Below are 13,630 nucleotides of genomic sequence, written 5' to 3' on the forward strand. Positions count from 1 at the left end.
AGCAGAACTTTGCCACACAGTGTGACTCATCCAGTGATACAATTTTTATATAAATGTTTAATAGGCTGAAATAGGCTTGTGTGGTATTCATGCTGTTGTCTAGATCTCATGTATGTTCATTTTCCTGGGCTGTTATGACTTGGAGCCAAATTCAGAAAGTGCATTCTCTTACTGGTTCCTCCCTGCCGCCCCCTTCAGAGAAAAGTGCTTGGATTGAGCATGATTTTTAGTAACAAGTTAAATTTTTCCTTGGAGCATAAGTGTCTGCTTGTGTTCCTTTTCTAAATAACGTTTATTTGCACCAACTGTGAGATTCCATGTTTTTCATTACCATGTTCCTCTGATGGTACACAGATAACTGTATGGAATTACTAATGTAGGAGAAGAAACGTTTTACTTGTGGCTCCTTCCTTGACCCTCTGATATTAGTCTGCAATACAAGCATATAATAAAATGAATCAAACATATCAGTTTTAATTAGCTAATTTTAACTCAAGATATTATATACAATAAGTATTTCAACTTTGTTTGCAATTAAATTATAAAATGCCTTTTAAGTTCTATGTATACCGAAAACATACCATGAAGACTGTGTAGTGAGCTTCTCCAGAGTCAGCTGCTCTTCTCTTCTTAGAAGTTTGGATACAAACAAAATTTATTGCGGTTGGTCAACTGTCTGACTCCAGAAGATTGTTTTGAAATTGTCTCTGTTCCAGCATTTTTAATATATTTCCCTTCAACATTTTATATTATGAAAAAGCCACTTGTGATTTACTTAGTAGATACAGGGAAGCAAATTAAACATTTAAACCTTTTCAAGGTGAAGCTTGTGTAATTCAGTAAAAGTTTATCAGCTGGATGACTGGGAAATAGTTTACAGTGAACAACTCAGGAACCAAGATGCGTCCACACGTATGAAGCTGTTTAGTTTATGAATTGCTTGGGGCAGTGAATGTATCCATTTAAAGTCACTTGAAGAGGCAGTGCATCACTATAGCATTATGTATAGCCGCTAATCAGAAGAGACACAATGTGTAAGCCTGAAAGTAATTTTTGATTACGCAGAGGTGAATTATAACTTTTCATTATTTTGTAAAGTTTTTAAAATCAGTTGGCTTTTAAAGCTGAAGAGTTTTCGAGCTTAGCAGTTATCTCTAATTTTAAATTTTGCTGCGTTGAAATTAAAAGTAGAATTGGTATCTTGATAACTGTATATAATGTGTAGCTAATTCCTCTAATTCTTGCTTATTTACTTGTAAAACACATTATTCATGAAAATGAAAGTATGGCTGATTGTGCTTCATAGGGAAGGTCCAAAAATTCATGTAACGGGCATTATTGTGGTCAGAGGTTGCTGGAAACAACCAGATGTAGACTTCAAGGTCAGCTTGCAGGAGCCACATCTCTAAGATTTATGGAGATTAATCTGCCTCTTATGTATCCAAGAAGGCTATAATAGAGGTAGTGCTGAGACAGCTGGCATTGAAAACTAGTGCTATCAAAAATGGACTGTATTCTTCACCATAAGATTGTCATGAACCTAGTGTTTACACTGTCTGCTTGCTGGGGTACTTTATTCTGGTGCTGCAACTGTTTCTCATGTAGTTCTGGAATCTCTTGCAGCGGTTTGCAATGCATTATGCAGATAGTCAGAGAAACAGAAAAGTTTGTAGGACTAACTTCAGTTTCTACATGCTGAAGTGAGCCATGCCACCATGTTTGTTAGTCTAATTAGAGCCAGCTTGTTACAATTTAATCTGCTTGCCACTTTTTTTTCAGTATCTTTCCAACAGGATGAAAGAAGTCCAAACACAGAAGGGCGAGTATGTAGTCAGCACTCTTCCTGGACCAGTACTAGAAAGACTTAGAAGTTGGTTCACTTTGACTTTGCACTTGTATTTCAATACGGCAGTGTCACGGGTCACGTGAATGCATCACTTTCTGGATAGGTGTCAAGAAGTACCTATGAAATTCCACCTATTAGAACATGTTAGTGACCCAAAGATCACTTATAGTTAAATCCCTGATTTTATACTTATTTTTATAACTGTCTGTAGATGTAATGTCCTACTTCATTGAAGTTTTAAATTAATGTTTCCTTGAGAAGGCCAGAGAGGCTAATTTACCTAATACTGCATCTGATAAATGGAGGTTAGTAAGTGGAGAAAGAAGGCAATGGCTTTAAGGAATGATGATACAGATTTCAACTGGTACTAATTAGTCCTCCTTCATGAGAGAAAACTCTTTATCTTTGTTTTTCCTGGTAAGAGAAATGAGGTGCAGGACAATTTAACATAATGCAAATATTTCATGTGTAAGCATTCTAAAGGGGGCCAGGAAGCACAGAAAGTGTTTATACTTCTTGATAACAAGCACTGCTATTTCTGAATTGATTCTGCCTCAAATACGCAGAACGTCTGAGTCAGCATATTAAATTGATACAAGAATTGTGTGGACTCCTTATTCCTTTTATGCTGCCAGATGTTTATGTATAACGTACTGAAGTCTGGATCTGTTGCTGCTTTCTTGTGGGTGGATCATGCGATTCCTATTCAGACTTCTATTTCCTGCTAATACCATTGGAAATCTAAAAATTGCCTGGATTTGGAACCTTATTTGAGAAAATGTTCTTTTGCAGTAGCCCTTTTCATTTCAGATACAATAAAATGAGATGTGCTGTGTTTCACAATAGCTAATATGCATAATAGCTTAGTGGGAAAATATTGGTTACTCTTAATTATACCAGAGGGCAGATCTCTGATGATTCAGTAATGTGATTACTGATTTCGATAGCAGAACAATCTTAGAATTATTTTTTTTTTATAATCTAAAAGGAAATGTAGATTCTCATTTAGATCTTGCTGCTCTTTGATCCAAGTTATTGGATCCAAATCATTACTCAACTGCCTGTTCAAAAACATTAAACGTCATGAGTGACACAGGTTATGATGCTAAGTCCTTCATCCCTTAAGCTGGCAAAACAGAAGCTGACTGTTCCCCAGGGGGAATGAGTGGCAGGAAGTATCAGAATAATACTTCATGAGAAAAACAGCTTAGAGATACCCAGCTTTATTTACTCATTAGGCACAAGTGAAACTTCAGAATCAATGTTAGGGATATAGGCTTTCCACTGCAATCACTTGAATTCTGTAATAAATCATTATCTTCAAACCAAACTGTGAGCAAGAAGTTTTGGGGTCTGCTCTGCCCTGTAGCTGGGGTCTGAACGCATTTCAAAATTTGAATATAATCCAGCTTAGAGTTTTTGACAAATCAAAGTTCAGAATTGGAAACTGTTTCCAAATAGGAACAACTTTCCAAAAGAATATACTCCTCTGTTATTGAATAATCTGAAGGGGACCTATTTTGCACAGATATGTGAACATCCTGTAGGAGATAGTTCAGCTTGATGTGCTATCGTTAAATAAATCTCTACCATTTCTCTAAGGAGGCTTTTCCAAGTTAGTTATTTTTTTCTTAGGTAGGGAGGGACTAGCTATAACTCTATTATAATGGTCTGTTTAGCAGAGCCTTCTTTCTTGGAAAAGGCTTTTGTAAAGTAACCATCATGCAGTCCAGATCACATGTAGGAGTAACTTGCGTTTGACAAAGCTACCTATTTTCCATGTGGTTTATTTCCGTTGGAGAAGAGAATTCAGAAACCGGTGCCAAGGCACAGTCTTATTTCCTTGGTTTACTGAGGTTTTGTCACATAAGAATAAATGGTGTCTTGCTCCATCAGGTTGTTCTAAGAGCCTCTCCAAAAGCTAAAATGCATGGGCCTTGCCTTTCTTACATTTTCTCATTCTGTTGCCAGTGGGTACTCGGGGGGCCACAGTATCTTGGAAGAAAAGGGTTGGTGAAGAAAATTGATGCCAGCTTTCAAGAGCGAGGAAGCTAATTCAGGGAACAATTTCATCCAAGGTTAATGGAAGAACAGACCTCCAACACAGTATCAATTGGATCAAGCTTAAAGCAATCAGTTATGCCCTAGTAGCTATAACTCCAGTCCTGGTCAGCCAGGCAGCACTGGTGATGTTTTACACTGCTTTCTCAGTGGCTTTTATCAATAAGGAAAGAGAAACAATTTTCTCAACTCCATTTCCAGAGTAATATTCTCTGTGCCCAAATGAGGGAAAGAAAACCTTTTTCAGGAACTACAAACAAAATAGTAGTTGTAGATTCTATTCCAGACCACTTATAGATGGAGAGAAATGGAACGTATATATAAACACTTTTGGAGGACAGCTGAATGTGGAGTTGCTTTCACATAATAAGGCTGTGTGCATCCAGGATCTCGTGACAGTCCTGAAGTGCGTGCTGCAGTTACATGTTTTTGTCTTGTCTCTTTCCTCAGAATGGTCTGTGGTTTGAGTTCTTACTTCAAAAAATTCAACTCTAAAGACTAACGGCCTTTCTGGCCTGTGAAATGAATGTCCCAGAGACTGATGCACTTGTTCATCCCTCTTTCTACCCCCAGGAGATTAATTCCATGATAAGTCTTCAGTTGCTGTGGAAGGTCAGCAATGCAAAACTCTTGTAACTTTTTCAGTTTTATCAATTCAGAAGGGGATTTTCTTTTTTTAATCCCTCAAAATAGTAAGTTTTAAAACCAGAAAATTTGCAGGGAAGTTGTAGCTATTTTCCTGGAAAATTTGTAATGCCTGTCTTCAACCTCCTTCCTTGTATTGATACAAACATTTGTACTTTTGGACTGTCAACACCACCATGGAACTGGTCTGCTGAAAACTGATCATCTACTTCATGTGGAAGGAGGTCAGGAACAGCCAAAGATAAGGGTAGAGAGGTTGAACCTCTTTATTTTGATGGTTGTATTTGCCTTTGCTGTCTTAAAGAGTTTATGAAACTATGGTCTCGTGTATCTAAGTTCTGCTAGGTGTTTTCTAGACTGCATTTCAGGTTCTAGAATTAATAAAGACTAGCTCAACCATTTAAAAGGATTTGTTCCCGTCTCCGAGAGTGCTAAATTGTACTTAATATCCCATTGAAGTCAGCTTCTTACTCTAGGTAAGTGAAAACTGATAACTTACAAGTAGAAAATAGTTGTCCAGTAACCTTGAACATACTGCATTATGTGTTTTAAATGAATTGTCAGATTGGCAATATGCTGACCTTTTATTCATTTGTGAAGGCAGTATTCTCTGAAGAAGTAGACAACTGCAGGCCTGAAATTCTCGTGAAGATGATGTTTGGCGCGAAGCTAGCCACAGCAGTTTGTGCTCTACCACACCTGCTTTTTCCACTTTCAGTTCTGTCTCTCTTCAGTTGTACTAGTACAGCTGCTTCTGGCGCTGCACTGTAAATCAGATCCGTGAAACACTCCTTTCACTTTGTTTAATCTCATCCCTTAATTGAATACGTAGCCTAAGTGTCTCCCAATACCGGTCCCTTAGAATTTTAATTGCTTTTACTGAATTACCTGCTTAAACAGTCAATAGATCATTTAAAAAGAGATTTCAGCAAAGCTAGTGCCATACAGCCTTTTATATAGTGAGCTATACTTCTTCTCTGAATCCAGTCAGAAACCCAAGTCATCTAACTGTGCGTGTAAAAATCTGGTGCGTGGGAGTAGAAGTTAGAGAACAACCTAGTTTGTTTGTTAAACCTCCAATTGGTATCATGTGCCATTCCAAGCAGGTATTGCTGGTAGAGAAATATCACTAGCCTTTTTTTAACTACATATCTTTTCTAAATATACTGGAAACATGCTGGTTCGACAGAGCATAATTGCATGACGTGGGAGCTTTTGATAGGGATACCACTTTAAGGAGAACCATCTCAGATTCGTTCTGTTCCTAACACTACTCTTAAATGTGAAGTGAAAGTACACCTGCACTGTCAGTTTAGCTTTTCTGTTTACACTCGGGTCTTGGTCTGCGTGCAGAATATTGAGTGCGCTCCTGGGCACTCTTTTGGAGCAATCGGAAGCGAAGTCCAAATACAGTTCTGAGACCTGTTCATGCTAGAGATATTTGCCAACAGATGATATGGAGGAGACCACACCATGCAGGACTCTGTCCGCCGTACACAATTGTTTAATGCCACCCCAACAGGTTTATACCCTCACACTTCCTGGTGCATCCTTGGACAATATACCAGGGCATGCAGCATTTACCATACATTTCTTAATTTTAAAACACCATTTTAAAGGGTTGTTACACAGTCTTCATGTTATGTCAGACACTTCGAAGTGAACAAAAATACACAAAAATGCCCTCAGGTAATACCTGTCTGTATCAGGAGGGATACAGTTACAGAGCATCCCATTAAAATTTGGGTATCGTTGTGCTGGCAAATGCTCAATCTGTTGATGATAACAAGATGTCTAGAGAAGACAGTGGTGGCAGGCTTTAACTCAGAGGTAGTAGTGTTTGCAAGTGACATGTGCCATGCAACTATTAAAAAAAAAAAAAGAAAAAAAAGTGCTGCATACACGAGGGTCATAGGAAAATGTTAATGAACACAAAATAGTGTTCATTATTTTAGTAGCATGAGAGTATTAAAGATTTCAGTGACTCACATTGTAAACTGTCTTTTGTTTTAATTCCCTGTTTCTGACCAAGTTCTAACTTTATTTCATTTTTTAAATATATCTTAGCATACTAAGTTCTAAAAATTACATGTGTCCTTTCAGGTTTGCCTGAATCTATTATTGCGGCAGCATGTGCCAGAAGTGGCCAGAGAGTTCTTCATGTTGATTCGTAAGTTATGCCAATAATTTTCCTTTTTAAAAGAGTTAAACTGGCTAGAAGTATTATCTGTATCTATGTCAGCGTGCCTTTCAGGACTTGTGTTTTGTGTTCATCTGGCATCAAGTAATCTTATGCTTCTGTCTTGATCTTATTTTTGGGGTGTTATTTCCATCAATAGAACAGGCAAATTTTGCATGCTAGCTTAGTAATTTGGAACATAAGTGATGCGGTCAAGGATGCTGTTGATGGCTCCTTCTTTTGTACAGACAGGAATGGTTACAGGTTTAGTGCCTTTCATTATCATTCCTGGCAGTAATTATCCCATTCTGTTTTTGTGAGAATTTTTACCTGAGCTATTATCATCTAATGACAAAATGTTTTGGTAGTATCTCGTTTGTATCTGTTCTCAATGCCTAGAGAAGTTAATACCAGTATTTTTGCATTTTAATTGTTACCAGAATGAAGACAAATGAAATCTGTCTGATAAGGCAGGAGATGAACACAGCACTTTTCTTTGTTTGCTGTCTTCTCTCTATCCCATGCTAAATCAGTTTGTAAGAGGAGTGCAGAATACCACTGAAATCAGTTGATTCAAAAAGTACTTCAGTTACACTTTGAAATAGAAAGAAGGATTTGCTGAAGTACTTGGAGTAGCATATTTCATTGCATCCTTTTAAGAGATTAATGTTTCATTTTACTTCTCTTTACCAATTAGCCAAAGTTAAATTTTTTTTTATAAACTGTGTAACTATACACTATGATGCACACTGTTTTTTAGAAAAAATTAGGATCTTTGAACCTTAGCTTATTTGTACACCTGTTCAGCAAAATTTAGTAGCGTGACTCAAGTCTAGAGCTCTGATTTCTGAGGCAAGCTTGAGATCAAATGCTGGAGCCTCAGCTGACCAAGACAAGCTTTTAAAATAGCCCTTCTCTCCCATCTCCCACTTTAAAACTCTAATTTTCTCATAATTCTTCTGAGACGATCAATCATTGCTAAGCAGCTTTTGAGGCTGCTTTACTGTCTGTGTTTTTCTAGAAGATAACAAATGGAATGTATTTTGTAAGAGTTCTGTGCTAGACACCTGCACTGTGCTTGCTGGAGTTCATTATGTGAGGTCAAGGTATGATTATACAGATTTATTTTTTTATATAAATTTTTTTTTTGGCAGCACTGCCACTGATCTTGACTGTAACTGGCTCCTGTCCCCTTGCTACTTTTTCAGTCCCATTGTTTGTGCAGTTATGCAATTTACTGGGCTAATATGGTTTTGGCAGAGGGTCATAAGCAGGAAGCAAGGACTACCCAAGCAGTGCTGCTGCTGCTAAATGTTGTTATAGCCTAAAATGCATAATAATTTTCTAAGGTTAAACAAATTTCTGCCGTTCAGCTGTGGTAAATATTTGTGCATGCAACCAAAGTGGATAATTTGGTAAAATTTGACCCAAAGTCGGTAGAAACAAAAATATCTTATGTGTTTAACTGTAAAATCATAACTCTGTTAATACCCAGTGAAAGTGTATGTGGAGACTAGTTTCAGGCAACCTCTTACATCTTCTCTAGCTGATTCCTGCTGGATTTTGGCAGGCAGGTGTGACAGGTGGTTTTGAAGTGGTGGTAGCAGCAAGAGCGCTGTGAGCTTAGATGCTTGGATTGTTAGTACTTGTTGACCAAAAATTACAAGACTGGCATAGTGTTTTATTTTTACACCATATTTTTGAGCTCTTGCCTTTCTATGAAATTTCTTGTGATAGGCAGCTGTGTGTCCAGCACCTAGGTTTAGAGACTTTTCCCAGAGACTGCGTACGTGGTTTAAGTTTTTCTTGTGTCTTGTACCAACAGCTTAAAAAGGATATGCTTTCTGCTCTTCATTTTCTGAGAAGATCATTGGTTCAAGATTAAACTTCTGTAATCTCTTTTGCCTATAGCCCTTCGAAGGACCCACTCATTTTTCATACATTTATTTCCAGTTTGCAATCATACACAATTTCAAAATTTGCAAGACTAGCTCACTAACTTGGTAGCATGAAATATGATTTGCAATTGCTCAGTTTGCTGTTACACTGCCCACAAAGACTCTGGCTTCCTGTCTTGGACTGGAGTGAGGACAGGCAATGTGAGGACACTTCAGAGTCAGTAGTTTTTATCAAGAGGAGAGCATTTGGATTAAGAACTCATCTTAATGAATCTTCAGGCACTATTGACTACTCTCAGAACCTATAGAAAACTCCCAGAAACTTTAAGGAAAAATGTCCTTAAATGGGCTAATGGATTTTACATCACAGTGGGATAGTACAGAGCAAGGCAGTACTTGATGCTCCATATTTAATGTAACTAATAGTTCAGTTGAAACAAAGACAGCTCTTAAGATTGTAATAATTTTAAAGACATATGCAACTACATAGTAGTGAAATACTGGAAAATGCAATGGGTGTTCTGCCACAGTGGCGCAAAAAGAATGCTTAGGTGCAGGTCGAGCAGATCTTGCTGAAGTTACCATAAAGACCTCATGCATAATGTATAAGAGTATGTTGATTTCAAACGTTTTGGTGCAGTACTTCTTACATTGGCTAATAGATTGCTAACCAAAATATTAAAAACTTTATTTTAGAGTAAGCAGATATAGAATGAATAAAAAAGTTACGTTTGGATTTTAAACTCAGTGCATATATTACCGGTAGACTACTTAGATTTTGTTAAACGAACCGCTTCTGTTATTTCAGTTTTTCATATTCATTGGCTATCAAAGTCTGTAATAATAGTTAGCCACTGGAACTTCGATTTCTTTTATCCATGCCTATTTTTAGCTATGATGAAGAGCCTTTCAGAAGACTCACAGAAGCAGGCAATTAGAACTGCGGAATACAGATTTTATTTATTACTGTTTTCACTTAAATATGCTCATTTACATTCACACATGCTTTTATTTTTATGATGAAAATGAAGGCTTCCCCATTTGATTCCTTTCTTCTGTGGAGTTATTTGCCACCTCTAGTGCAGGCTAAGGTCAGGGGAAGGTGTTCTTAACCAAGGTGTTCTTCACGCATATTAATAGTTGCCATTTTAATGGGTGTATGTGCCCACTGAGTCATGGTCTAGAATCCGTATCTTGGCAAAAAAATGGAAACGTTTATACTGTACAACCCCTTCCCCATAAATAGGGTAGCGTTTCGAGCCATCTGCTTTTCACGTTTAAGTTAGTACTCTTGCAAAAAAAAGCCTACCAAAACCAACAGAAAACCCCCACCCTGATGCCATTTGCATTTTAAAGGAAAAGTTAAGTCTTAGAAAGCTTGTCAGAGATTCAAACATTTTAATTTTTGAATTCAAACATTTTAGTTTTATCTACTATATGTCTAGTTTAATATACTCATTTCTAGATGAATTTTCAAATTTCATTTTACTGAGGTAACAGTATAATTGAAAATTCATCAACAAGAAATCTGTTAATATTCAGAATATCACTTTTTAACAATATATGTTGTTCCATTCTTGAAGGATCATGAGTTGACATTTTTTTCAGAGTATAAGAAAATAAGATTGGGGCTACTTGAAATACTTGTTTGTATTAGGTGTGCTATTTTGATTAATCTTTTGTTCTCTACAAAGGTCTGAGTTAAGTTAGGCAGAAGGTATAGAAAACATAGATGGATAAAGTCTTTGTTTACAGTTTGCTTGCACTCATTACCTTGTGTACATCATTTTATTACTTTTAATCTCCAGCCATGTTTGCATTTATCATAATATACTGCATAGGTGATTATGGAAGATAGTTTTGAAGTGGCCTATTATAAAATACTAAGTTCTAAGTTTGATTTATAAACACTGTCCAAGCATCGCCATCAACAGTAGCTAATCTTATTCAAAATAGTCACTTCACTGCAGTGTTGCCATAAATTCCTGTAGACGGATTTTAAACTAAAGTTAGCTTCTGCCAAATAGTAATTGAAGGAGCTCTATTTCTCTCTGCCAGCTATCTGTCTCAATAAACGTAAAATCTGTGGTTCTTTTCAGAGAGCTACATTTACTGTAGATATTAATGAGCTGTTGACATGTGAAATTTCAAGGATATTTGTTAAGTGATTTAGAAAAGTAATTTGCAATTTAAAATGTGGAGATTGGCACTTAGTTTAAATTTGAAGTTGCTGAAGAAAGGTAGATCAAGACTATAAGTTGATTACTTGAAGTGAATATACTTCCCATACTAATTGTTCATATACATAGGACTTTCTCCTGTTGGCTTGCTATATTTCTACTTCTGGTCCTTTGCTTATTTGCTTCTTATATATCTATATAGTTAACGTACTAGTTTGGTTACTGAGGATGGGGCAATTAGAGGTGAGGTATGTTTAGCTACATTTTGTATTTGATTTTCAGCATCTAGAATATAGCATTTGTAGACTATAGTTTTATTGTCTACATCCTTCCTCATTGACTTATTTATCTTCCCAGGTAGAGTTTAATTCAAAGGCAAAGGAGTGTCAAGATGGAGGATTTTAACTGCTCTTTTGTGCCTAGTTTGCTCTGTCTACTTCTCATGTCTTGCTTCTCGACACCTGTTATCTTTCCTATTTTTTGACCTTACTTTGCCTGTAGAGTACTTGAGCGTTCCTTGTGTCCAAAATTCTGTTTTATCTGAGTGTCCAAAAGCATGCTGGGCACCCTCCCTGTACCAACCCCCAAAATACCTGCTTTTGTAGTTTGTTCCACTTCTTGCTAGACAATCTGTCTCACTTTTTTCAGAACTTGTAAAATATATAATGTAATACAACCCGTGTCTTCATATAGCCTTCTTTTTGATCTTTAACTTCTGTGAAGTGATGTAGCTGTATAAGTACAGCAACCACAGAGGGAAAAGGTTGCTTCTCAAAGCAGGTCATTTTCTTGCAAGAAAAAAAGAGGAATTATTTAACTTTCAGTAAGGAAACCTAGGCAAAAGTTCTTAATTCTGGTCTCTTTTGACCTTTTTTGAAAAAGTTGTTTTTATTTTATTTTAGGATATGATCTCATAGCAAAGGTATTAGAGAGTAAAACATGATCTCAACTGGTCCATGATAATTACCTTTGGTCATGTTCATATCCCAGAATATAATGTAATGTAGTACAAGTGACTGCCACCATCACCCTTTTATTGAGCTGAAGGATCTCAAGAGCTGTTTGGGTTAAACCCTTCATCTTGGAAGGCAAGGAAGCTTAGTCCACTTTTCATGCTCCAAAACACAATTACTATGCCAGAATAGGAATTTTTAATACATGTGACTGTGTACTTAATAGGTAGCACATGAAACTTTATGGCTTTGAAACATAAGCCATTTTGTGTTCAGATCCTTAAAATCGATGTGGCAGTAACTTCCTTTGCAAAAGACAGCTACTCTGATGGCTCGAGACTTCTTTCTGGAAGATCAAATGCAGGACACACACATACAGGCAGCTCTTGGGAGCAATCATGAGGCATCAGCAGCTTTTCTTCAGACATCACCAGCTTTGACTGTTATACCATGGCTGTTAGGACATGGCATTGACAAGGGCAGTCTTCTTACCAGGCATAGTCCATGAAATACTTTTTCTGTTCTTACTTACGTTTTACTTGCATATCTTGTGCTTTCAGAAGGGTTCAATTTCTCAAATTGCAGTCTGTCTTCAAAAGGACATGTTAGATATTCTCTTGGTTCGGATTCCAAGAATGTTAATTAGTTGGAAACAATTTGCAATTTCAGTGTTCTGGACTGGGATTTGCTAATTCTTTCAAAGTATTTGAAGAAAAAATGGTGTTAGTAACTGAGAAAAAAGTCACAAACTAATGTAGGAGGAGAGAGGATTAAGCTTTTTGCAGAGGTAAAACTATACTTGAGCTACATTTCCAAAACTTTGCAAAAATGGCTTCAGCAGTTCTGCTGTTAGCTCTGAACTACAGATTTGCGGTTTGAAAAATGTGAACTAAAAGCAGCAGCATTTTAATTCATATGAAAATCCAGGTAATACAGGAGAAGTTTTGAGCAAGTACCATCTAGGAAATAATGTGTGGTAGAAAAGAAAACATCTCTGCTCTGTCTAACTTGGTAGAATAATTAATTTCTAACTCTGCTGTTACACCTTCAAAATGTTTCATGTTCTTACTTAGAGGATAATTGAATTATAACCCTATAAAAGGGAGAGAATATCCATCTTTGTAGTTTGCTAATATGACAAGAGAAGAGAGGAGCTTAGTCCTTGAGATTTTGGGACAATATTTTTAGCTTTAATTAGGCTTTGATCTTGACCATTACTTTAAGGAATTCCTCGGTTCATCTTCAGGGCAATTATAACGAAAATATTTGGTTACAAAGGACTCCTAATTGTAAAACCATTAGTCAGCTCTTTTCAGAATTCCTCTTCAAGATTTTTACTAAAAACTTTGCTCATTATATCAGTAATCACGTCTGGTCTACCTTCTTTCTGTAGTGTTTTCAGATGAAAAAATTAAGCAATCCTGATTCATCATGTAATGCAGGGTAAACTAATTAAAATTCTGGGAAGAAAAAATATGGAAGTTGATGCTTCAAGAGAAGATTAATGTTTGAGGTGGTATAGCATAACTTGGGAAAGGTGCTCAGATGCCAGAGGAAAGGAAGGACAGCTGCGATTCATTTTCCATTTGAGAAAGGCCATACCATCTTCTCAAAACTGATTGAGCTTCAGAACAGCATTATAGAATGCTTTGTTGAAAAGATTGATTCACGTCAATGGTGGTTAAAAAGAAAAGCACTTTCAAAGGAAAATCCACCTGATGAACAGAGGAATGTTTCCATCAAAGATGTCTGACAGCTCACAAGTAAGCTTTTGTAACTTTCTGTGAAAATAACATTGACTTCTCTTACTGCAAGTTTTAATTTTAAATATTCTAAATATGCATGAATTTATATTGGTATAGATTCAA

The 13,630-nt window shown here is 36.6% G+C and overlaps 1 protein-coding gene across 3 annotated transcripts in view; it reads left to right on the forward strand.

The window, feature by feature from the left end:
- CHM (CHM Rab escort protein) overlaps positions 1-13,630 on the forward strand; it is a 99,813-nt gene that overhangs the window by 6,916 nt on the left and 79,267 nt on the right. For all 3 annotated transcript variants that reach the window (XR_012777265.1, XM_075512878.1, XM_075512877.1), the window contains exon 2: positions 6,656-6,722. Coding sequence is in view for 2 of the 3 variants with exons in the window: in XM_075512878.1 (XP_075368993.1) it covers positions 6,656-6,722 (67 nt within the window). In the remaining variant the exon portion in view is untranslated. The remainder of the gene's footprint in view (positions 1-6,655; positions 6,723-13,630) is intronic.

The sequence above is a fragment of the Mycteria americana genome, chromosome 10, assembly GCF_035582795.1.
Source record: "Mycteria americana isolate JAX WOST 10 ecotype Jacksonville Zoo and Gardens chromosome 10, USCA_MyAme_1.0, whole genome shotgun sequence".
NCBI classification, from domain to species: Eukaryota; Metazoa; Chordata; class Aves; order Ciconiiformes; family Ciconiidae; genus Mycteria; species Mycteria americana.